This window comes from Macaca mulatta, chromosome 9, assembly GCF_049350105.2.
Source record: "Macaca mulatta isolate MMU2019108-1 chromosome 9, T2T-MMU8v2.0, whole genome shotgun sequence".
Taxonomy (NCBI): domain Eukaryota; kingdom Metazoa; phylum Chordata; class Mammalia; order Primates; family Cercopithecidae; genus Macaca; species Macaca mulatta.
In genome coordinates, this window is record NC_133414.1 from 108,162,026 (window position 1) to 108,185,831 (window position 23,806).

The 23,806-nt window shown below is 36.2% G+C and overlaps 1 protein-coding gene across 34 annotated transcripts in view; it reads left to right on the top strand.

Moving 5' to 3' along the window:
• Window positions 1-23,806, top strand: part of ZNF518A (zinc finger protein 518A) — a 76,118-nt gene that overhangs the window by 22,621 nt on the left and 29,691 nt on the right. For 7 of the 34 annotated variants that reach the window (XM_028826702.2, XM_077946923.1, XM_015147828.3 and 4 more), the window contains 4 exons: window positions 468-613; window positions 4,361-4,411; window positions 4,965-5,088; window positions 5,240-11,781. In XM_028826702.2, the coding sequence (XP_028682535.2) occupies window positions 5,366-9,811 (4,446 nt within the window). In that variant the 5' untranslated portion in view covers window positions 468-613; window positions 4,361-4,411; window positions 4,965-5,088; window positions 5,240-5,365 and the 3' untranslated portion in view covers window positions 9,812-11,781. Of the gene's footprint in view, window positions 1-467; window positions 614-3,195; window positions 3,379-4,360; window positions 4,434-4,964; window positions 5,089-5,239; window positions 11,782-23,806 lie in introns of those variants that run through there. The other 27 variants (XM_077946916.1, XM_028826707.2, XM_028826706.2 and 24 more) reach the window with 12 other exon arrangements.

Genomic DNA, 23,806 nt, shown 5'->3' on the forward strand with positions numbered 1-23,806 from the left:
ACCATGTTGGCCAGGCTGGTCTCAAACTCCTGACCTCAGGTGATGTGCCCTCCTCGGCCTCCCAAAGTGTTGGGATTACAGGCGTGAGCCACTACTCCCTGCCTTACTGCAATAACTTTCATTATGGTCACAGCTGGGTGGGAGAACAGAGGAGAGGTTTCTCAGAAGGTTCAGATTATTTTCTCTTTTTAGAGCTGCTGTATCCAGTGATGTTTCTGCCTACTTATCTTTTTTTGTTGGCATTGGTGGTTAAGATGAATTCCTAGAGAATACACCAAGATTTTCTCAGTGTTTTTGTTAGGAGAAGGGGAAGTTGAGATTTAACCTCATTTATTTTTCTGACAGTGTAGAGATAATTCAGTTATGTGGCGAAAGGACAGGGCTCTTGAGCAGAGGAAGATAGCCGTGGGTGTAGGAAGATTCATCTTTGTTCAGAAATAATGTCCTCTTTGCATCTCTCCTGACAGTTGGTGCTAACAATCCCCTACTCTGGCCTCTGGACCTAGCTTGAAGTTCTGGATTAATTTCCTTCTTCCTTGTACCTCAGCCTGAGCCTTCTGTCACCCAAAGGGCTCCAGCTTTTTTTCACTCAGGCCTCACTTGATCTTCCAAGGTATGTTTAGGGGTAGGAGTAGTCAGAATTATCTCTCACTTCCTTACTTGGGGTATAATGGGCAGATCCTCATTAAATATTGATTGGATGAATGTTCCTAGTGAACTCCCTCTTTAAAAATGGTGGTTGGCAGTGGGTCGGCGTTTGTTTTTACTCCCCTCTCACCAGACCATTTCCTGTCAGACACCTTGCTGTATGTATATGGAATGTTTTTCTAGTTCCTAGCCATTTTGTAGGAGTTTTTAAGTTATATTGTTTGGTTGTTTCAGTAGGCAGTTAGGAGGAGGAGGAAGTCAGATGTTTTCAGTTGCCGTGTTCTTATAGGAAACTACAGATTATTTTAATACTTTTACAAAGTTGTATTATTTCAAGACCTATTGAGATGTTGGTCAAGTCTTATGCTGTAATAATACATATATAGAAGGCAGTAGTTTAAATAGCACATTAAAACCAGTAATCTGGGCTGGACGTCGTGGCACACACCTATAATCTCAGCACTTTGGGAGGCCAAGGCAGGTGGATCACTTGAGCTCAGAAGTTCAAGACCAGCCTGGGCAACATGGCAAAACCTCATCTATGCAGAAAAATACAAAAATTAGCATACTGTGATGGTATATACCTATAGTTCCTGTTACCTGGGAGGCTGAGGTGGGAGGATTACTTGAGACCGGGAGATTGAGGCTGCCGTGAGCTGAGATCATGCCACTGCACCCCGGCCTAGGCGACAGTGAGACGCTGTCTCTAAATAAATAAATAAATAAATCCAGCAATCTTTGTTGGTGGGTAGAGATTGGACTGTGGTAAAAAGAACATTAGCTCATAGGTTGGAGGATTACAATTGTAATAAAATTTTTCTTTTTTTATGTTGAGATGTTCGCAACATGCCAACATGTTTTGTCCATATGTGGCAACCTTTGTATAAATTGCTGTCAGATATCAGGTTTGTGTATTAGTCAGAGTTCTCCAGAGACACAGAACCAATAAGATACATACACAGTCATACCTTGTTTAACAATGGGAATAAGTTCTGAGAAATGAGTCATGAGGTTATTTTGTCATTGTGTGAATGTCAGAGTGTACTTACAAAAACCTAGATGGTGAACCTGTTACACACTTAGGCTATGTGGTATAGCCTATTGCTTCTAGGCTACCTGTATAGCATGTTACTGTACTGAATAGTGTATGCAAATGTAACACAATGATCAGTATTTGTGTATCTAAATGTAGAAAAGATGCAGCAAAATTACAGTATTACAGTATTACAATCTCTTGAGACCACGTTTGTTTATTTGGTTCATTGTTGACTAAAACATAATTATGCAACATGGACTGTATATAGATTGATAGATATATAAATACATGAGAGGGGATTTATTAAGGGAATTGACTCATGTGGTTATGGAGGCTGAGAAGTCCTGTAACAGGTTGTCTGCAAACTAGAGACCCTGGGATGCTGGTAATGTGATTCAGTCCAAGTCCAAACGCCTCAGAACCAGGGAAGCCGATGGTCCAATTCTCAGTCTGAGGCTAAAGGCCTAACCAAAGCGGGGCTGCTGGTCTGAGTCCTGGAGTCCTAAGGCTAGAGAGCCTGGAGTTCTGATGTCCAAGGGCAGGAGGAAGAGAGTGTCCTTGCTCCAAGAGAGAGTCAGGGGAAATCCTTTTCTCTCCTTTTTTGTTCTGCCAAGGCCCCTGGCCAATTGGATGGTGCCCACCCACACTGAGGCAAATCTGCCACACTTAATCTACTGACTCACATCCTGGTCTCTGGAAACACCCTCACAGACAAACCCAGAAGTAATGTTTTATCGGTTTTCTAGGTGTTCCTTAATCCAGTCAAGTTGATACCTAAAATTAACCATCACAGATTGCTTCTCCATGCAACAAGTTGAACATAATTGAAGACATATAATAGACTCTTTAGAGAAACTTAAAATTTGAGGGCAAATAACAAACCCCAAACTAGCTAAAATACACAGACTCCTCTAGTGCTATATTGTATATGCCATTAAATACGAAGAAGATTGACATTCAACTTTATTTAACAGTTACCAAGCTTAAGTAAGAGCTAAGTGGATTTCCTAATAAGATGGTCTCTTTTATCCTTGTTGTTATGCCATTTTTTTGACTTACAAAAATGTTCCCAGTGAAACTTTTGAACCTCTTGTATTTGAAGTTGAAACTAGTGAAAACACATGAAAACTCGAGTAGTACAGAAGAGGTGTAAAATGTGAAATAGGACATAAGCAGTGTAAATACTGAGTTTCCATCTGCTAGGCATCTAAAATTTTTTGATACTCAAACAGAAAAAGTGTGTATTACATTTTAATAATCCTATTCTCAAGGTCTAAGTGAGACATTATTAGAGAAAGAAGCCAAAGCTGTCTGTTATGTTTTATTTCACAACCATTTTGACTCCTGAGTTACATATTAGAGTATCTTACAAGATTAGACAGTTTGATTTCCTACCTCTATATATATTCCATTTCCCCACTCTTGCCCTAGTCCCTGAAGGAGAACTGAACACGTGATTTAGTAATACTATTTTCTTTTTAATAAACTCATATAATTCTTTCTACACCCAGCCTGGGCAACATGGTGAAACCTCATCTCTACAAAAAATGCAGAACATTAGTTGGGTATGGTGGCGCATGCCTGTAATCCCTGCTGCACGTCGGGAGGCTGAGGTGGGAGGATCACCTGAGCCTGGGAGGTCAAGCCTGCAGTGAGCCGTGATGGTGCCACTGCACTGCAGCCTGAGTGACAGAGTGAGCCCCTGTCATCAATCTTTTCTTTCTCTTTCTCTTTCTCTCTCTCTCTTCCTTCCTTTCTTTTCCTTCTTTCCTTCCTTTCTTTCTCCTCCCTCCCTTCTTCCTTCCTTTCTTTTCTTTTTTTTCTTCCTTTCTTCTTTCTTTTTTTTTTTTCTTTTCTTTTCTCTTAACAAAGCAGTGAGTTAAAACCTGACTGTTGGATTGTAGAGCCCTTCTCTTATTGGTAATTAGCGTCTAGTTCATTCTCCTAGAAAGGCAAGTGCTCTGCTTTGCTAGTCATTCTGAAATCATCTGTAAGCCCCATCTTTGTTTAAGAATAGCAGTCAGATAATTCTTCTCAGCGTTTTCTCCTGGTTTCCTGACAGTTCCAGTTACTTTTTCAGCTTTTCTTGTTTTAGGGCCCTAAAAACCCTTCATAAGGCCTTCATCTTGTATTAAACATCCCATTCTAGATTCACATTTTACTGTATTAGTCATGGCATGTAAAACAGTTCAATAATTGGTATCCTTCTGATTAATTTATTGTAGATCTCTTAATATGTAAGTAACTCAACTTTTAATCATTCCCTCAGTAAAGGATTTCTAAAACACTAAAGTTCATAGGCATTTAGATTAATTGAAGTTTAAAGCTGAGACCTTTGGCTAGACGTTTATGGATGGGGAGCTTAATGTGATTTATACTATATTTTGTTTAGCTTATCTGATTTTGTCTATTCATATATATATAGCACAAAATTAAAAACGTAATTTTTCTAATAATGCAGTTTGATATTTTAATGACTGAACCTTCAGTATTCAGATTCCTGTCTCAACAATATATTGTTATGTCCCATATATGATAATCACATAGAGTAATAGTGGTAGCTATGATTTATATAGCACTTTTAAGGATATTTTTACATATATTTTCTCATTTTATATTCACAACAACATTGTGAAAGACATAGGGGAAGTACTAATTTTTTCCCCCATTTTACAGATGAAGGAACTAAGACACAGAGGTTGAGACTTGTCTAAAGTAACATGACCAGTAAGTGCTTGAATTAATGCAGGTAGGTAGTGATGGGTATGTTCTAATCTGCCAAGGGCTTTTCCTTGCTGTCATCTGGCTAGAGTTCTAGGGATATAAATCCACATAGCAAAATGGTAGGGAACCAGAAAGGTAGTAAGTAGATGAACTTTAGGACTACACTAGGAAAATGGTGCTGCTGTTCTTTTAAATTTCTTCCTTTTTGTTCTTTTTGTTTGTTTGTTTGCTAACCTGTTAGTAATGATAAGCAGATACTGTCTTTGGTTGTTTCTGTTAGATGAATGAAGCTTTTGTTAATTTAACTGTAGATTATCTCTGAGGAGCTAAGGAAGTAGAAAATCTGGAGAGAAGTCTGTTGGTATTCTCACAGGGAATAGCTATTAGATCAACTAAGCAAATGAAAAAGTTAATAGTATATGGATAAACCACATGTGAGTAATTGGAACTTTTTAGGATTCTGAGATTTTTAAAGGCTTGTTTAAAAACTGTGTTATCACCTTAATATAAAAATCTTAGTGCTTGAGCGTACTTATCCAACTGTGGTTTTCTTTAGATGAGGAAACTGAGGTCCAGAGAAGTTGAAGCTTTCCCAAGGTCACACAGCAGAGCTGGAACTAGAGCTTGCATTTCCTGACTTCCAGATTAGTGTTATTTTTACTTCAAACTGTTACTTCTTGGTAAGCTGTTCTTAAAATACTTAACAAGTCTTTTGTATATTTAATTTGTGTTTTTGATTAACATTCCTACTTTGTGCCAAAATGAACTTACAGATACGAAATTTACTATTATTTTTTGTGATGAGAGTTTCAATTCTTTGTTTAATTTTAGGTGAGTTATTGTGGGAAAAATCCTGTATTTTGAAGATGTCTCTACACAGTATCGTTTCCTGTTTAAATTACAGATAACTTCAAGAGTTTTCAGAAAAAAAGAAATTGGGACATTTTTGGTTAAATCATGCCATCTGAACAGAAAGAGTTATTTTGTGATGAAAAACAAACAACTTTAAAAAAAGATTATGATGTGAAAAATGAGATAGTTGATAGATCAGTACTTAAACCAAAAATTTCAGAAAGTATTCATTATGAACTAAAAAATGTGAAAATTCATTTGCCAAAAATAAATATTCCAAATGAAGTCCTATTGAAACATGAAGTTGACAAATACAGAAAATTATTTCAGAGTAAACAGCAGACTGCAAGAAAATCTATCAGTATAAAGACTGTAAGCTGTGTAGAGGAGTGTACATTGCTTCATAAGTCTGAGAGAGCTGAAGAAGAGGGTATAAAAATGTCTGCAAAAATACTCAATTTCAGCTGTTTAAAATGCCGAGACAACACTCGATACAGCCCAAATGATTTGCAGAAACACTTTCAAATGTGGCACCATGGCGAATTACCTTCATATCCTTGTGAAATGTGTAGCTTTTCAGCAAATGACTTTCAGGTATTTAAACAACACAGACGAACCCATAGAAGCACTTTAGTAAAATGTGACATTTGTAACAATGAGAGTGTATATACTTTACTGAACTTGACAAAGCATTTCACATCCACACATTGTGTTAATGGTAATTTTCAATGTGAAAAGTGTAAGTTCTCCACCCAGGATGTTGGCACATTTGTTCAGCACATTCATAGACATAACGAAATTCATTATAAGTGTGGTAAATGTCATCATGTATGTTTTACCAAAGGAGAGCTTCAGAAGCACCTTCATATTCATTCTGGTACTTTTCCCTTCACTTGTCAATATTGTAGCTATGGTGCCACCAAGAGAGAACACCTTGTAAGACATGTTATAACTTTGCACAAAGAACATTTATATGCAAAAGAAAAACTGGAAAAAGACAAATATGAAAAAAGAATGGCAAAGACTTCAGCAGGACTTAAGCTAATACTGAAAAGATATAAAATAGGTGCATCAAGGAAGACATTCTGGAAACGTAAGAAAATTAACAGTGGAAGTGATAGAATTATAGAAAAGAACACACAAGTGCTTCAAAAAATGAACAAAACACAGACTAAATCTGAAGACCAGAGCCATGTTGTTCAAGAGCATTTAAGTGAAGAAAAGGATGAAGGACTACACTGTGAGAATAATGATAAAGCCCCTGAATCAGAGTCAGAGCCAACTCCTGTGTCCACTGGGCAAGGTAATAAAGCTGAAGAGGGACCAAATGCTAGTTCAGGTTTCATGAAGACTGCTGTACTAGGACCTACACTGTTAATGCTGAAAAATAATAAAATAACAGTTCCTCCTAACTATAGTGCTAAGTTTATGGGCTTCAAGATGATGGATGGAAAACAGCATATTGTATTAAAATTGGTGCCTATCAAACAAAATATATGTTCACCAGACTCACACTCAGGTGCTGCAAAGGACAGTACTGCTAATTTGCAGCCCCAGACTTTGGACACTAATGGATTTTTGACAGGAGTAACAACTGAGTTAAATGATACAGTTTATATGAAAGCAGCTACTCCATTTTCGTGTTCATCTTCTATACTTTCAGGGAAAGCAAGTTCAGAAAAGGAAATGACTTTGATATCTCAAAGGAATAATAAGCTTCAAACAGTGGATAATGAGAAAAGTGTATCTTCTTTGTCAACAACGTCAGAATTGGTTACATCATCAGTGAATTTGACCACAAAATTTGAAACAAGAGATAATGTTGACTTCTGGGGAAATAATCTCACTCAGAGTCACCCCGAGGTATTAGGTACCACCATTAAAAGTCCAGATAAAGTCAACTGTGTTGCCAAACCAAATGCATACAGCAGTGGAGATATGCATAATTATTGCATTAATTATGTCAACTCTGAGCTACCTGTTGAGTCCTCCAACCAAGGATCATTACCTTTTCATAATTACTCAAAAGTGAATAATTCTAATAAACGTCGTAGGTTTTCAGGAACAGCAGTGTATGAAAACCCTCAAAGAGAATGTTCATCCAGCAAAACAGTTGTCCAACAACCAATTAGTGAATCATTTTTATCACTAGTGAGGCAGGAGACCTCAAAACCAGATAGTCTGTTAGCATCTATTAGCCTTTTAAATGATAAAGATGGAACTTTAAAAGCAAAATCTGAAATTGAAGAACAGTATGTTTTAGAAAAAGGACAAAATATTGATGGACAAAACCTGTACAGTAATGAAAATCAAAATTTAGAGTGTGCGACTGAAAAATCTAAATGGGATGACTTTTCTAATGTCGATTCACCTATGATGCCTAGAATCACATCTGTTTTCTCTCTCCAGAGCCAACAGGCATCAGAATTTCTGCCACCTGAAGTAAACCAATTGCTTCAGGATGTATTGAAAATAAAACCTGATGTAAAACAAGACTCTAGTAACACTCCAAATAAAGGCCTACCACTTCATTGTGACCAGTCATTTCAAAAACATGAGGGAGAAAGCAAAATTGTTGAATCTTCGAAAGATTTCAAAGTGCAAGGCATCTTCCCAGTTCCACCTGGCAGTGTGGGTATTAATGTGCCTACAAATGATTTGAATTTGAAATTTGGAAAAGAAAAACAAGTGCCATCAATGCCACAAGATGTGAGAGATTCAGAGAAGATGCCTAGAATTTCAGGTTTTGGCACATTACTTAAGACTCAGTCAGATGCAATAATAACACAGCAGCTTGTAAAAGACAAACTACGAGCCACCACACAAAATTTAGGTTCTTTTTATATGCAGAGTCCACTTTTAAATTCAGAACAAAAAAAAACTATAATTGTTCAGACTTCGAAAGGATTTTTAATACCACTGAACATTACTAACAAGCCTGGGCTACCGGTTATTCCCGGAAATGCACTTCCATTGGTTAATTCACAAGGTATCCCTGCTTCTCTTGTTGTCAACAAGAAACCTGGGATGATTTTAACACTTAATAATGGGAAACTTGAAGGTGTTTCCGCTGTCAAAACCGAGGGTGCCCAAGCTCATGGAACTATGACTAAGGAGCCTTGCAAAACACCTATTTTGAAGGTAGAACCAAACAGTAATTGTCTTACACCTGGACTTTGTTCCAGCATTGGCAGTTGTTTGAGCATGAAAAGTAGCTCAGAAAATACTTTGCCATTAAAAGGCCCTTACGTTTTGAAACCAACAAGTTCTGTGAAAGCTGTTCTTATTCCTAACATGCTATCCGAGCAACAGAGCACTAAGTTGAATATCTCTGATTCAGTAAAACAGCAGAATGAGATTTTTCCAAAACCACCTCTTTATACCTTCTTGCCTGATGGCAAACAAGCTGTTTTTTTAAAGTGTGTGATGCCAAATAAAACTGAGCTGCTTAAGCCCAAATTAGTCCAAAATAGTACTTACCAAAATATACAGCCAAAGAAACCTGAAGGAACACCACAAAGAATATTGCTGAAAATTTTTAACCCTGTTTTAAATGTGACTGCTGCTAATAATCTGTCAGTAAGCAACTCTGCATCCTCATTGCAAAAAGACAATGTACCATCTAATCAGATTATAGGAGGAGAGCAGAAAGAGCCAGAATCTTCTAGAGATGCCTTACCCTTCTTACTAGATGACTTAATGCCAGCAAATGAAATTGTGATAACTTCTACTGCAACATGCCCAGAATCTTCTGAGGAACCAATATGTGTCAGTGACTGTTCAGAGTCCAGAGTATTAAGGTGTAAAACAAATTGTACAGTTGAGAGGAACTTCAATAGAAAAAAGACTTCCAAAAAAATTTTTTCAAAAACAAAAACTCATGGAAGTCAAGACTCTGAAACTGCCTTTGTATCTAGAAACAGAAACTGTAAACGAAAGTGTAGGGATAGTTACCAAGAACCTCCAAGAAGAAAAGCAACATTGCATAGAAAGTGTAAAGAAAAGGCAAAACCTGAAGATGTCCGTGAAACATTTGGATTTAGCAGACCTAGGCTTTCAAAAGATTCCGTCAGAACTTTGCGGCTTTTCCCTTTTAGTTCTAAACAGCTTGTGAAATGTCCTAGGAGAAACCAACCAGTTGTAGTTTTGAATCATCCTGATGCAGATGCACCAGAAGTAGTAAGTGTAATGAAAACTATTGCTAAATTTAATGGACGTGTACTTAAGGTTTCATTGTCAAAAAGAACTATAAATGCTTTACTGAAACCAGTTTGTTATAACCCTCCTAAAACAACTTACGATGATTTTTCCAAGAGGCACAAAACATTTAAACCTGTTAGTTCTGTGAAAGAAAGATTTGTGCTAAAATTAACACTGAAAAAGACAAGCAAAAACAATTACCAGATTGTGAAGACTACCTCTGAAAATATTTTGAAGGCTAAATTTAACTGTTGGTTTTGTGGTAGAGTATTTGACAATCAGGATACTTGGGCTGGTCATGGGCAGAGACATTTAATGGAAGCTACTCGGGATTGGAACATGTTAGAATAGTTTACCATAATTACCAAGGAAAAGAAAAGTAAAATTACCTTAGAAGAAAACAATGGGTTGAATTACCATAATGCAGACATTTTCTACTTCAGTATAGGACCTGAAATTGAACACTTAAAAAGTTGATTATCTTTCTGTGGAAGAGTAAACGTTGTATGTATGATATTTGAAACTGCTATTCCTGCACTCAGAAGTTTTGAAAGAAACTAATCACAGCACAGAAGTACCTTGATTTAATTTTTTAAACATGTGTTCTTGGGAAGTTAGGGCTAAAGAAAATTTTGATAAAACAATTTTCCCACTTTAGTTCTTTAGTGACTCTTAGTAGAGGGTAATGGCTGACACCCCCATTCCCTCTCTTCTTCCACCAGCCTTATGCATCTAAGTGTAGCTCCTCTGGAGATGGAGAGCTCTTTCATCATAGAACTGAAGGAGTTTCTCACATTTGTGAAGATACTTTGAGAGAATTTGGGTAAAGAAGTTAGTCTATGTCTGCTAAATATAGTTATTTTGAAGGATATTAGGCTCCTTGAAAGTACATTTAACTCACTACAGTTACACCTCATATAATGCTTGAAGAGTTTTTGGCAAGTAAATTTGTTTTCCAGTTGAACTCTGTCACATGTTAGAGATTGGGAACACTCTCTGGTGATTTTCTTTTTCTAAATGACGATGTCAAACATTGCAGTAGATGAGCAGCTTCAAGAGAAGAATTTAAACTTTTTGTCTCATTGAAAGTTTGGTTAAAGAACTTGAACATAGTTGTGAATTTGATTATATTCTCTGATGATCCCCTTGCACAGAACTATGCTTATCTCATTTAAGTTGTTTGTCCACCATAAACAAATGGCCATTTATTCTTCTTGGTTCCCATCCCTTTAAAAAGAATGGAACATAGGAGCACTTCCAAGGAAGTGGCTTTTCTTGAAAGTTAAAATTTTTTACCAAAACAATGTTCTGAAGCAAGATCATATTTTTGTCTGTATTCACTTTATTATTTGAACATGTCCAAATTAGGACAAACCATTTCGGTTAGCTGCTTCTTAGTGTGACTGACAACCCAAAACATATATACAGATTGTTGGCATTTGGTAAAGGAAGCATCAACAGTGGACCCAGAGGCAGTGCATAAAACCTTAGGATAGATTCCTAAGGGACATGCCCAACAGAGTTTTAAAATGGATGTTTTCATGATGACAACAGAATCATAGATTTAGATTTTTCACCTTGTAAGTTTGGATCAAATTTTGTTGGATCTTTGGATGATGGAGTTCTTGTATAACAAAATTACGTGCTATATGATTTTTTGTTACATTGTTACAAGTGTTAATGACATTTTCATTGATTGATGAAAACTTCAGGGCTTCTTTTCTGTATATAACAAATCTGTACATATTTTTGTACCTTTTAGTTATGTAAATTTTGCACAGAAATTTTTGGCATAAGTTTATTTTCTTTCAGTTTAGTTCTGTGCATGCACTAATAAAACTGGTTGTTTACTTTAAAAGGAATATATAAGACTTTACCCATGTTATTTTCTTGGTTTTTATTTCAGATGTAGATTTTGTTTTTGAGGTAAATTCGTTTTTCAGGGATTGAACACTATTGTTAGCAAGTGCCTAAAAAAGATGTGAAACAGTTTACATATGTCAACTGTAACAGTAGGTCCCAAATGGGCCCATTCCCCTAATAGTTTTATTTTAAAGAAAGCCATACATAGAATGCTTCAAGCTATCTTGCTATGCACATTATACTTGTACTGTTTTGTGCAGTTTGTCTACTTTCTTAGTGAAGTATTTTTTGTATAAAATGTTACAATTGTGTTTCTTAAATTGAGCCTAAGAATGGAGTTAATTGGAAATATACAGTATATATTAATAATGTATATGGTGTTTAAAGAATGGTAAGCATTGTTAATTTCTGTAATGAGCATTTTCAATTAAATTTATCTTAAGTTTGTGTTTACACAATAATTTTTTTACTGTGCTAAAATCTAATGGACATTTTATTCCCTAACTAGGAAATACAGATTTTAAAGTGTATGTGTTTTTTCAATGCTAGTTAACTGTACAAGATAAAGTGTGGGATTTTTTTTCTTCCCAAAATCATAGATGATATATTGTTTAAGAAAGGTAACAGATACCATAATTTTACTGTGGTTACGCTGGCAAGGTAAGCCATAGAGAGGCTTATAGTCTTCAGTGCCCTAACAGCAATAAAAATAAAATGCTCTGTTTGTTACATACATAAAACGCTCTGTTTGTTACAGAGGCATCATTTGCTGTAAATAGAGAGGAGAGAGAAGGAACTTTCCTGCTAATATTCACACTATAAAATTACATTTCAGAATAGCCCTATCAGGAAAATAATGTCAAGATATGTACTTCTTGCCTTAAAGTTTTAACAGCCATTTAAGCTTCGTGCTGCAGATATTCTAGTTGGAACTTTTTCTGATTTTGTTAACTTAGGGTTATTCTGAGGGAGGCAAACCTGCTTTGAGCTTCATTATTGCCATCGCAGAAAATCCAAAACAAAATCCTGTATCCTTTATTTTTTTGTGGTTTTTCAAAGAGGACTTTCCAAAATATATTCAGTAGTTCAAGGTTCTTATTACAATTGAAGAGTTAGTTTTAGTTTTGCAGTTGAAATTCTGGGTCAGGAATTGGTTTTATTTTTTCCAATTTGTCCATCTCCACTGAAATGCGTCTCTCACTATTTGGCATCTACTTAAAAAAATTCACTTTTCAAAGAATTTATCTTGCTAAGTATTCAGTAATACGAATTGAAATGTAATAGGTTTTTTAATGAAAAATGTTTTCATGGAGAGGCTAGCAAATTTTTTCAATAAAGGGTCAGATAAATAACTTAAACTTCGTAGGCCTTCTAGTTTCTGTCCTAACTACCCAATTCTCACAATGCAGAAACAACCATAGACAATATATAAATGAATTCGTGTGGCTATGTTTTAATAAACAATTTACAAAAAGGAAGTGGGCTGAATTTGGGCTACCAGGCATAGTTTACCAACTGTTGCTTGAATTCCCTAAAGTCTGCTTTCAGAGTGGGATTTTTATTAAAAAACACAAGCTTGATAAGTTTGGTGATGTACTCCACCTGTGTAAAAGAGCTACAAAGTGTACGAACTAAAATGTATGTGTATAAAGTTTCTAGTGTAGATGTATTTGTATAAAAATGAAGAGACTGTAAATGTAATGACAGTGGTTAGTGGGTAAAATAGGTCATTTGTGTGCTAAGAATAATGCAACTTATGAAGGGATTAAAAATGAGATAGAGCAGAAATGCTGTGAGAAATTATGTCCAGGTTCGATGGGAAAAGGACTTAGGTATAGTGATTTGAAATAGCTGTTAAGAAAAAGTAATAGACATTCTTGGGATGGGAGAAAATGGAGGTGAATTAAAAACAGAATATTATATATTAATTCCATACAACTTATCTTGATTTTTAAAAAATAAGATTCCTTTTCACCATTGACATCTACTTCCTTCCTTAACTTTATTAACAGAGCCATTTGGGACATTCGCTCTGTTCTTTGCCTTAGCATCTTCTTAGGATCCTTGCTGTCAGCATACTTACCTTGACCCATTGGGGATCTCATCCAGCAAAACTTACTGGGGGGATTTTTCAGGGTGGTGGTTGTTGCTAGTTAGCAGAGTATGGCATTAGTGAAAAATTTCCCCTATAATGGAGAGTTGAAATGGTTGAGTTTGATGTTTATTAATTTATGTATGCCTTGCTCAATAAGTGGAGAGTTGAGAAGTAATTAGTATCTTGGAGGAAGTATTTCATGAAGTCATCTTTGAGGTGCTTTTTGACTAGTTTAACAAAGCTTCTGTTAATGCCTCCAAATTTAGGAATCTTTTCTGTTTAAAAAGAGAATAATTGTTACAAGAGTGGAAACTTTCAAGTAAATAGTGTGGAAAAAATATAACGTACATCAATTTTAGAAGTCATGATTTTAGGAGATGCCAAGAATGTGCTTAATTTAAATACTTATTCCTAGTGAAGACATTTCTAACGTGTTAGAATAAGAATTTTTCCATATACTTTAAAGTGCTTAAACCACAAGTGAGGGTTATGTTTTTGTGGCAGCTCTTGAAATAAATCTTTCAATTAAGGAGTGAAATGTTGCCTGCTATCATCAGTTACATGATAAGCTATTGCTAATGTCAAAGAATAGGAAAGCAAAATGAAAAATTGGGGAGAGAGACCAACATAATTGTAGATGACATGCTTTTAATATCTTGAAAGTTTAAAGGAGTACACTGAAAATTAGTTACCGTTCCTGAACAATTAACAGTAATCAACTGGGAAACAATAAAAGAAGACCCATTTATTTGTTTTTTGAGCTGGAGTCTCACTCTTGCCCAGGCTGGAGTGCAGTGGCGCAGTCTTGGCTTACTGCAGACTCTGCCTCTCAGGTTCAAGTGCCGCTCCTGTAGCTGGGATTACAGGTGCCCACGACGATGCCCAGCTAATTTTCATGTTTTTAGCAGAGATGGGGTTTCACCATGTTGGCTAGGCTGGTGTCGAACTCCTGACCTCAAGTGATCCACCTGCCTTGGCCTCCCAAAGTGCTGGGATTATAGGCGTGAGCCACCACACCCAGCTGATAAGACCTGTGTATAATAAGAGGCACAAAATAATATGAGCCTGCCAAAAAACAACAGCAAGCAAAAAACAAAAACAAAAAAACAAAAACCAGACACCAGACCAAACCTGTAAGATATAACTGGGAGATACATAGTATTTCTGAGTGGAAGACTAAATATACCCACTTGGCAGATTACATTTTTACAGCTTTTACAGCTTTGTCCCCCACCCGTACCCCTATTCCCCTCTTCCTCCAACAGAACTGTTCTACAGGGAGGATTGTGGTTTAGGCATTCATTGAGGAGCTGATTTCCCATTCTCTCCAGCTGTTCCATAGCGTAAAGGTACAGAGGTTCTGTTCAGTGGAGGGTTGGAGTGAGCTTCAAAAACTTAACTACACACCATTATAAGAGGCCTGAATTAGGGTTTTTCAGAGATACAGAACCAATGTAAGAAGTCTTGTCTTGAGGGAATTGGGTTATGTAATTATGGAGGCTGAGAAGTCCCACACTAGGCTGTCTGCTAGCTAGAGACCTAGTAATGGTGGTAGCATGACTCAGTCCAAGTCCAGAAGCTTCAGAACCAGGAAAACTGATGGCGTAACTCTCAGACTGAGGTAGAAGTCCTGAGAACCAAGGGGCCATGGGTGTAAGTCCCTGAATCCAAGTGCCTGAAAGCCTGGAGTTCTGATGTCCAAGGGCATGAGAATAAAGCTGTCTCAGCTCCTGGGGTATGCGGTTGGGGTTGAGGGGAGAAGATTCAGGGAAAGAGAATTAGCCTTTTCTCTTTTCCTTCTGTCCAGGCTTCTAGCTGTTTGGATTGTGCCTCAGTCACATTGAGGGCACATCTTCCCCATTCAGTCTGATGGCTCACATGCCAGTCTCTGAAAACACTCTCACAGACACACCCAGAAATAATGGTTTACCAGTTCTCTAGCTGTTCCTTAATCCATTCAAGTTGACACTGAAAATTAACTCTCACAGGACCTGACTTTATTTGTAACAGACTTCAGAGTATTGTAGAAAACAGTAGAGCAGTCAGTAACAGTGGAGGTTGAGTAGTCAGTAACAGTGGAGGTTAAACAGTTGCCAGGTCATTCCAATAGATAACCAGAAGCTTCAAGAACGGATCAGGGAGGCCAGGCACCGTGGCTCACGCCCGTAATCCCAGCACTTTGGGAGGCCGAGGCGGGCGGCTCACAAAGTCAGGAGATGGAGACCATCCTGGCTAACACAGTGAAACCCCATCTCTACTAAAAATACAAAAAATTAGCTGGGCGTGGCAGCGTGCACCTGCAGTCCCAGCTACTCAGGAGGCTGAGGCAGGAGGATGGCGTGAACCCGGGAGGCGGAGCTTGCAGTGAGCTGAGGTTGCATCACTGCACTCCAGCCTGGGCGACAGAGTGAGACTGTCTCAAAAAAAAAAAAAAAAAAAAAAAAAAAAAAAAAAATCAGGGAAAGAGACAACCTAGATAAAACTACAGACATCCCTTGTGATCAGGAAGACTGTGTGCATACTGAAGGCTGTCAACTCAGAGGAGTGACCAGAGAGAACTTCTAAACTGCAAGTTCCTGGCCAAATGCAGGGCGAACTTGTAAACTCCCTAAGTAGTGAAAGCAGTCTTCAAGCCATACATTAATTAGTCAAGCCAAGTCACTAAAGGGAAGATGATCAGTGTGCAGAGATCCTATGTTACCTAAAATGTCCAGTTTCAACACAAAAATTGAGATATGCAAAGAAACAGAAAAGTATGTGTCCCATATGACAGAGAAATGTAGGAAATATAAAGTTGTTTTGAGGGATACCAAATTTAGGATAAATGCTAAACAGCTGTTATATGTTCAGAGGCTGGGTGCAGTGGTTCATGCCTGTAATGCCAGCAGTTTGGGGGGCTGAGGTGAGTGGATCGCTTGAGGCCAGGAATTTGAGACCAGCCTGGCCAAAATGATGAAACCCCGTCTCTACTAAAAATAAATCAGCCAGGCATGCTGTTGGGTGCCTGTAGTCCCAGCTACTCAGGAAGCTGAGGCAGGAGAATCGCTTGAATCCAGGAGGCAGAGGTTGCAGTGAGCCGAGATCGTGCCATTGCTCTCCAGCCTGGTAGACAGTGAGACTCCACCTCAAAATAAATAAATAAACCCAAAGAACTAAAGGAAACCAGGTGTAAAGAATTAAGGAAAGTATTCTAATGTCTCACCAAGTAGAGAACATAGAGAATTTTTTTTTTTTAAGAACTAAATGAAAATTCTGGAGTTGAAAAGTATGATAACTACAATTTAAAAAGTTACTAGAAAGGCTCAATACTAGATTTGAGCTGGTAGAAGATAGAATCAGCAAACCTGCAGATAGATTGGTAGAAGACATGCAATGTGAAACAGAAAAATAAGTTTGAAGAAAAAATGTTCCTCACACTATGTACACAAAAATGAACTTAAAATGGACCATAGACCTAAATACAAGCAAAAACTGTAAAACTCTTACAAAAAATATAAACAAATATTTGTAAACATTCTCTAGGCAAAGCTTTCTTAGCTATTACATCAAAAACAAAAACAAAAATGCAATAGATAATTTGTTTTAAAAGACAGCATTTTTATTACAGGAGATTGTAAAACTAGTCTGTTTTATCTGTTTCAGATTAATTTCAAGTTAATTTCAATAGTGAAAAATTTGCTCTGTATACTTTCATTCTGCCCATGCTGTTATTGTCACAAACTACATCTTTATAACAATTATGTGTCCATCAACATAGTTTTATAATTATGCAGTTTTAAAAATCAGATAGGAGGGAAGAACAAGAGTTACAAACAGATATACATTGTCTTGCTGCTCCAAAATCTGCAATGTAAAAGGCCCCATGCACAAGGGCAACGTGCTTATTCTGTTGGAGTCAGAGTGAGAGGCCCAGACGTTGCACCTCACTTGGCTGCTCACTGGGTCTTGGATGCAGGGTTCAACCACTTGGCCAATGGGAATGGTGTGCCAGGATCTGCTCCTTTATTTTATTTTTTGCTCACCACATGGGAATTGAGATGCACCCTTAAATAAAGCATTTGTGTTCCAAGTTAAAAAACTCTTTTATGTTTATTTGTGCTGGTGAATATATTTATCTTTCCAGTGTTTTTTGTTTTGTTTTGTTTTTGTTTTTTTCCTTCGTGTGGGTTCGAGTTACTGTGTAGGGTTCTTTCATTTTAGCTTGATACTCCCTTTAGCTTTTTTTTTCTTGTAGAGCAGTTCTGCTAGCAACAAACTCAGTTTTTGTCTGTCTATGAATATCTTAATTTTTCTTTTTAAAAGAATAGCTTTGCTGGATATAGAATTTTTGGTTGACGGATTTTTTGTTTTTTTTTAAATTTTCCATTCAACACTTTTAATATGTCATCCCATTGCCTTCTGGCATCCGTGATTTCTAATGAGAAATCAGCTGTTAATTCTCCTGATGTCCTTTGGATGTGATGACTCACTTCTTTCTCTCTTGCTGCTTTCAAGATTCTCTTTTTGTCCTTGTCTTTCAACAGTTTGATTATAACGTGCCAGTATCCATATCTTTGAGTTTATGTTACTTGGAGGTTCTGGAGCTTTGTAGAATGGTAGATTAACGTTTTTCATTAAATTTCTTTTTTATTTCATTAAATTTGGGAGGTTTTCAGTTATTCAAATATTCTTCCTGATGAATTATCTTTTTTCTCTCTTTCTGAGACTCATCTTATGCATATGCTGGTATTGTTACTGTTTATTTTAGAAAGGCAGGTTCTTGCTCTGTTGTCCAGGCTGGAGTGCAGTGGTACAGTCATAGCTCACTGCAACATTGAACTCCTAGGCTCAAGCATTCCTTCCACCCCAACCTCCCAAATAGCCCAGCTAACTTTTAAAAAATTTTTTGTACAGATAGAATCTTGCATGTTGCCCAGTCTGGTCTTGAACTCTTGGCCTCCAGGGATCCTCCTACCTTGGTCTCCCAAAACACTGTGATTACAGGTGTGAGCCACTGTGTTTGGCCATATGCTGGTATTCTTGATGATATCTTACAGGTCTTTCAGGCTCTGTTCATTTTTTGGTTTTCTTTCTATTTCTCAGACTGTATGCCAACTGATCAGTCTTAGAGTTCACAGATTCTTTGTTTTGCCTGCTTACATCTACTGTTGAGCCCTTTTAGTGAATTTTTATTTCAGTTACTGTGCTTTTCACCTGTAGAATTTCAATTTGATTCTTTTAATAATTTCTATCCCTTTGTTGATGTTCTCTATCTGGTTGAGCTGTATTTCTCTTTAGTTCTTTAAACATGGTTTGTTTTAGTTCGTTGAACATATTTAAGATAACTGAGTTGAAGTCTTTGTTCAAAATGTACAATACCTTAGGGATGATTTCTGTTGATTGCTTTTTTTCTCTATGTATGGGTCATACTTTCCTCTTTGCATGTCTCATTTTTTTGTTGTTGAAGAATTTAAAAGTGTGAATTTTGTAATGTGGCAACTGAAAATCAGATTCTCCCCTCCGATCTCTCAGGTTTGTTATTCTTACCGTGTTTTATTCTTGTTGTCTAGTGACTTTTCTGAACTGATTTTGTAATGCTTGTATTCTTTGCCATTTGTGGCCATGAAAGTCTTTGTTCTGTGAGTTTAATGGTCAACTAATTAGTAGACAGAGATAAACTCTTGGAATGAATAAATCTTCCAGTGTTTGCTAAGGGACTTGTGTGTTTTCATGACACATCTTCAACATTCAGCCAGGTGGCTTACAACTCTACCTTCACCTTCAGCCTCCAGGATGGCCATTGTGAGAGTTTAGGGCCTTCTCACATCTTTTCTTAGCACACATACGGCCCTGGGCATGAGTGTGACCTTCTAAATTCTCAGGAATATGTTAAAGCTTTCCAAAGTCCCTGTGGACATCTCATTTCCCAGGCTTTTCTTCCAAGCTTTTGGTTATTCTATTGCCTGTCCCAGTTGTTGTCTGTCAGCCCAGGCAGCAGCAATTAAAGCATTTGCCTGCTAATATTTTAAACATTACCCCCCTAGTTAGCAACTTTAGCTCTGGACCAACTCCAAGTTAGGCAAAATAAAGACAGGCCTTCTGAGGTGGTCTTCCAGGGAGCCACAGACAGGTCAGTATAAATAGTTAAAGTATTTTGTGACTGACGTCTGTTTTTCCTCTAATACTGGGAATGAGGGCTGTTATTTTCAGGGCTGTTGCTGAGGTAAGGAGTGGAGAATGAGACTAGAGTGACTTAAAATACCACAAAGCTGTTGTTCTGAGAATCAGCCATTTTTCTTGGGTAAGCACTTCCTGGGATGCTGAAAGCTTTTGATTAGTTTCTAAAGTTCCAAAAAAGTTGATTCTGACAGTTTCTTTGCCAGACTTTTAATTGCTTTTATGTTAGGGCAGAGTTTCAAAGTCTTTGCTCTTTTCACTGACACCACATTATAGATAAATTTAACTTCATTGAAATTTGAAAAAAATTATTGCTTCAATGGATATCATCAAGAAAGTGAAGACAACCCACAGATTGGGAAGAAATGTTGTATATCATACATCTGATTATGCATTTTAATTTAGAATAATGAACCCTTACAACTTAGAAGACATGTAACCCAATTTAAAGTGGGCAAAAGATCTGAATAGAATTTCTCTAAAGAGGATATGCAAATGGCCAAAAAACACCTGAAAAGATGCTCAACATCATTAGTCATTAGGGAAATGAAAACCAAGATCACGTGAGATACCACTTTATACCCTCTTGGATGGGTGTTGAAAAAATAAAAACCCAGGTGATGAGGCCAGGAAGAGTTTGGAACCCTCATACACTGTTGGGAAAGCAAAATCGTACAGTCATCTCAGAAAACAGTATGGGACTTTCTCAATAGGTTAAATGTAATGTTACCCTGTGGCCCAGAGCTGCTTCTCCTAAGTGTATACCCCAAATAATTTAAAACAGGTGTTCACACAAAAATTTATACAAGGATGTTCATAGCAGTATTATTCATAGTGGCGTAAAGTGGAAACAACCCAAAGTCCATCAACTGATGAATATATAAATAAATGTGATATATATGTACAATTGAATATTATTCAATCATAAAAATAAAGTAGTAATTTATGCTACAACTTGGATGAATGTTGGAAACATTAGGTTAAGTGAAGGAAGCCAGTAACAAAAACATATGAGTTCATTTATATGAAATGTCAACAATAGGCACATTTACAAAGAATGAAAGTAGATTAGTAGTGGTTGCTTAGAGCTAAAAGCATTTAAAGGAAATACATAGGGGACTGCTAAAGGACAAGGAGTGATAAAAATGTTCTAAAATTGTGATAGTTATGTAATTCTGGGAATTTACTAAGAAACCATTGAAGTGTACATTTTATATGTGTGAATTATATGGTATGCAAATGATACCTTAGTAACTCACACAGAGACATGTATAATGTGGGACACTATTAAGGGCAACATACGTGTAATGAAAATTTTTTTAAGTAGTCAAAGAAATAATGACTAGAAACTTCCCAAGTTTGGTGAAAAACATATTTCCAGAAGCTCAACATACTCCAAGTAGGATAAATGCAGAGATTCATAAGTAGACATGTTATTGTCAGAATGTTGAAAGACAGAAAAAAAATCTTGAAATTATCATGAGAAAAATGATGCATGGAATCCCCAATAAGATTAATAGTTGACTTCTCAGCAAAACCAAGGAGGCTAAAGGGAAGTGGATAACATATTCAAAGTTTTGAAAGAGAAACAAAACTGTCTTTCAAAATTGAAAGCAAAATGGGTATTTCAAATAAGCAAAATGAGAATTCATTGGTTGCAAACCTACCTTTCAGCAAATACTAAAAGTTCGTAAAACTGAAAGCAAATGACACCAGACAATAATTTGAATTCACAGGAAAAAAGAAAGACATTACATAATAGTAATTAAGTATAAAAGAGAATATAATTGCATCTTCATTTTCCTTTCTGTTATTTAAAAGGCAATCAAATAAAGCATTATGCATATCATTGTATTTTGGGGCCAATAATGGAAATGTTGTAACAATACAAGGAAAGTAGATGGGAACAAATCTATTTTGCAGTAAGGAAATGACACCAGATAGTATCTCAAATCCACAGGAAGAAGTGAAAAAAGTCATAATAGTAAATAAGAAGGCTCATATGAAAAACTATAAACACGTACTTGTTCTTTTTAAATTACCTTTAAAAGACAAAAAATTATATAGTAAGTATAACAATTTATTCTTGGGTTTGTAACATGTAAACCTATTGTGTATAACAATAATAGGGTGGGGGAGGGAATAGAACCATATAGTAGTAAAGTTTTGATATTTCACTGGAATTAAGTTTGTATTTATCTGAAGTAGATTCTGATAAAGATGTATATTAGAAGCCCTAGAGCAACCACTAAGAAAATTCCTCAAAACATCATTAAAGGAATTAATATTTATTTTAAAATAGCCAAGGAAGACAGTAAAGGAGAAACCAATTAACAAAAAAAGAATGAGACCTATAAAAAACAAAAGCACACTGGTAGACATAAATCCAACCATATTAATATAACATTAAATGTGAATGGATTAAGCAGTCCAATCAAAAGACAGAAATTTTCAGACTGGATAAATAACATTCATATGCAGTAAACTCTCCATGTCTGTAGGGTCTACATCTGCAGATTCAATCAATCATGGATCAAAAATGTAGTTAGGCATATGATGGTTGTGTCTGAACATGTGCAGACTTTTTTTCTTATTCCCTAAACAATACAGTATAACAACTATTTAGATAACATTTGCATTGTGTTAGATATTATAAGTAATCTGGAGATTAAAGTATAGAGGAGGATATTTGTAGGTTATATGTGAATACTATGCCATTTTTACATAAGGGACTTGAACATCCGTAATTTTGGTTTCCACAAGAGGTCCTAGAACCTCTTGGTGGCTAGCCCCCATGGAGGCTAAGAGAGAACTGTTTATATTATGGAAATTGACAGCAGATACAAACCAGGGCTTTTTACAACCCCTGACCAAGAAAGCTGATTTCACCAGCACCCTCTGTGGAGATCACAGTTCTAGTTTTTGTCCCTTGAATCTGAACAAACCATTCTGTCTACAGGAGTTACACTTTAGACTCAAAGATATTAATAGGTTGAAATTTTAAAAATGGAAAAACATGTAGTCTCAGTCATTTTGGGCTGCCATAACAAAATACCATAGACTGAGGGGATGAAACAACAAAAATTTATTTTCAAAAAACATTACTAGATATAAAGAGGGAAATTTTATAATAAAAGTGTCAACTCATCAGGAAGCTATAACAATTTTAAACACATATGCATCAAATAACAGAACCACAAAATCCATGAAGCAAAAACTGACAGAATTGAAGGGAGAAGTAGACAAATAAAGAATAATAGTTGGAGACTTTGATACTCCACTTTGCATAAATGAATAAAATAACAACAAAAGATTGGCAAGGAAATAGAAAACTTGAACAGCACTACAAAGCAACTAGAGCTACTATATCTGTGAAATCCACTCCAAAACAGCAGAATAGATATTCTTTTCCAAAGTACATGGAACATTCTCCAGGATATACCATATAAAACAAGTCTCAATGAATTTGAGAGGATGGGAATGATACAAAGTGTGTTCTCCAACCACAATAGAATTAAATTAGAACTTAAAGGAAATTTTGAAAATTCATAAATATGTGGCAATTGAACAATACTCATAAATAATCAATGAGTCAAATAACAAACTCTCTTGAGGTTAATAAAAGAAAAAACCTACAAAACCTTGTGAGATGTGACTAAAGCAGTGCTTAGAGGGAAATTGATATCTGTGAGTACATTTAAAAAATAAAAAAACTTAGTGCCACAGAACTGTACACTTAAAAATGGCTAAAATGGTAAATTTTATGAATATTTACCACAATAAACAAGAAGATTTAAAATTAATAACATAACTTTATACCTTAAGGAACAAGAAAAAAAGAGCAAATTAAACCCAAAGCAAGCAAAAGGAAGAGAACCATAAAAATGAGGTGGAAGGAAATTGCATTGAGAATAGATAATAGAGAACATGAAGGAAACCAAAATTTGGTTCTTATCAAAGATCAACAAAATTGACAAGGTTTAGCTGGACTGGCTGAAAAAATAAAGAGAGAAGACTCAAATTACTCAAATCAGAATGAAAGAGTGGACAATACTACTACTCTTGAAAAATGAAAATGAATCTAAGGGAATACTATGAACAATTGAATGCCCAGTAATTAGATGACCTAGATGAAATTGACAAATCCCTAGAAAGATACAAAAACTATTACAAAAATGGCTCAAGAGGAAATATAAAATCAGAAGAAACCTATGGCAAGTAAGGTATTGAAA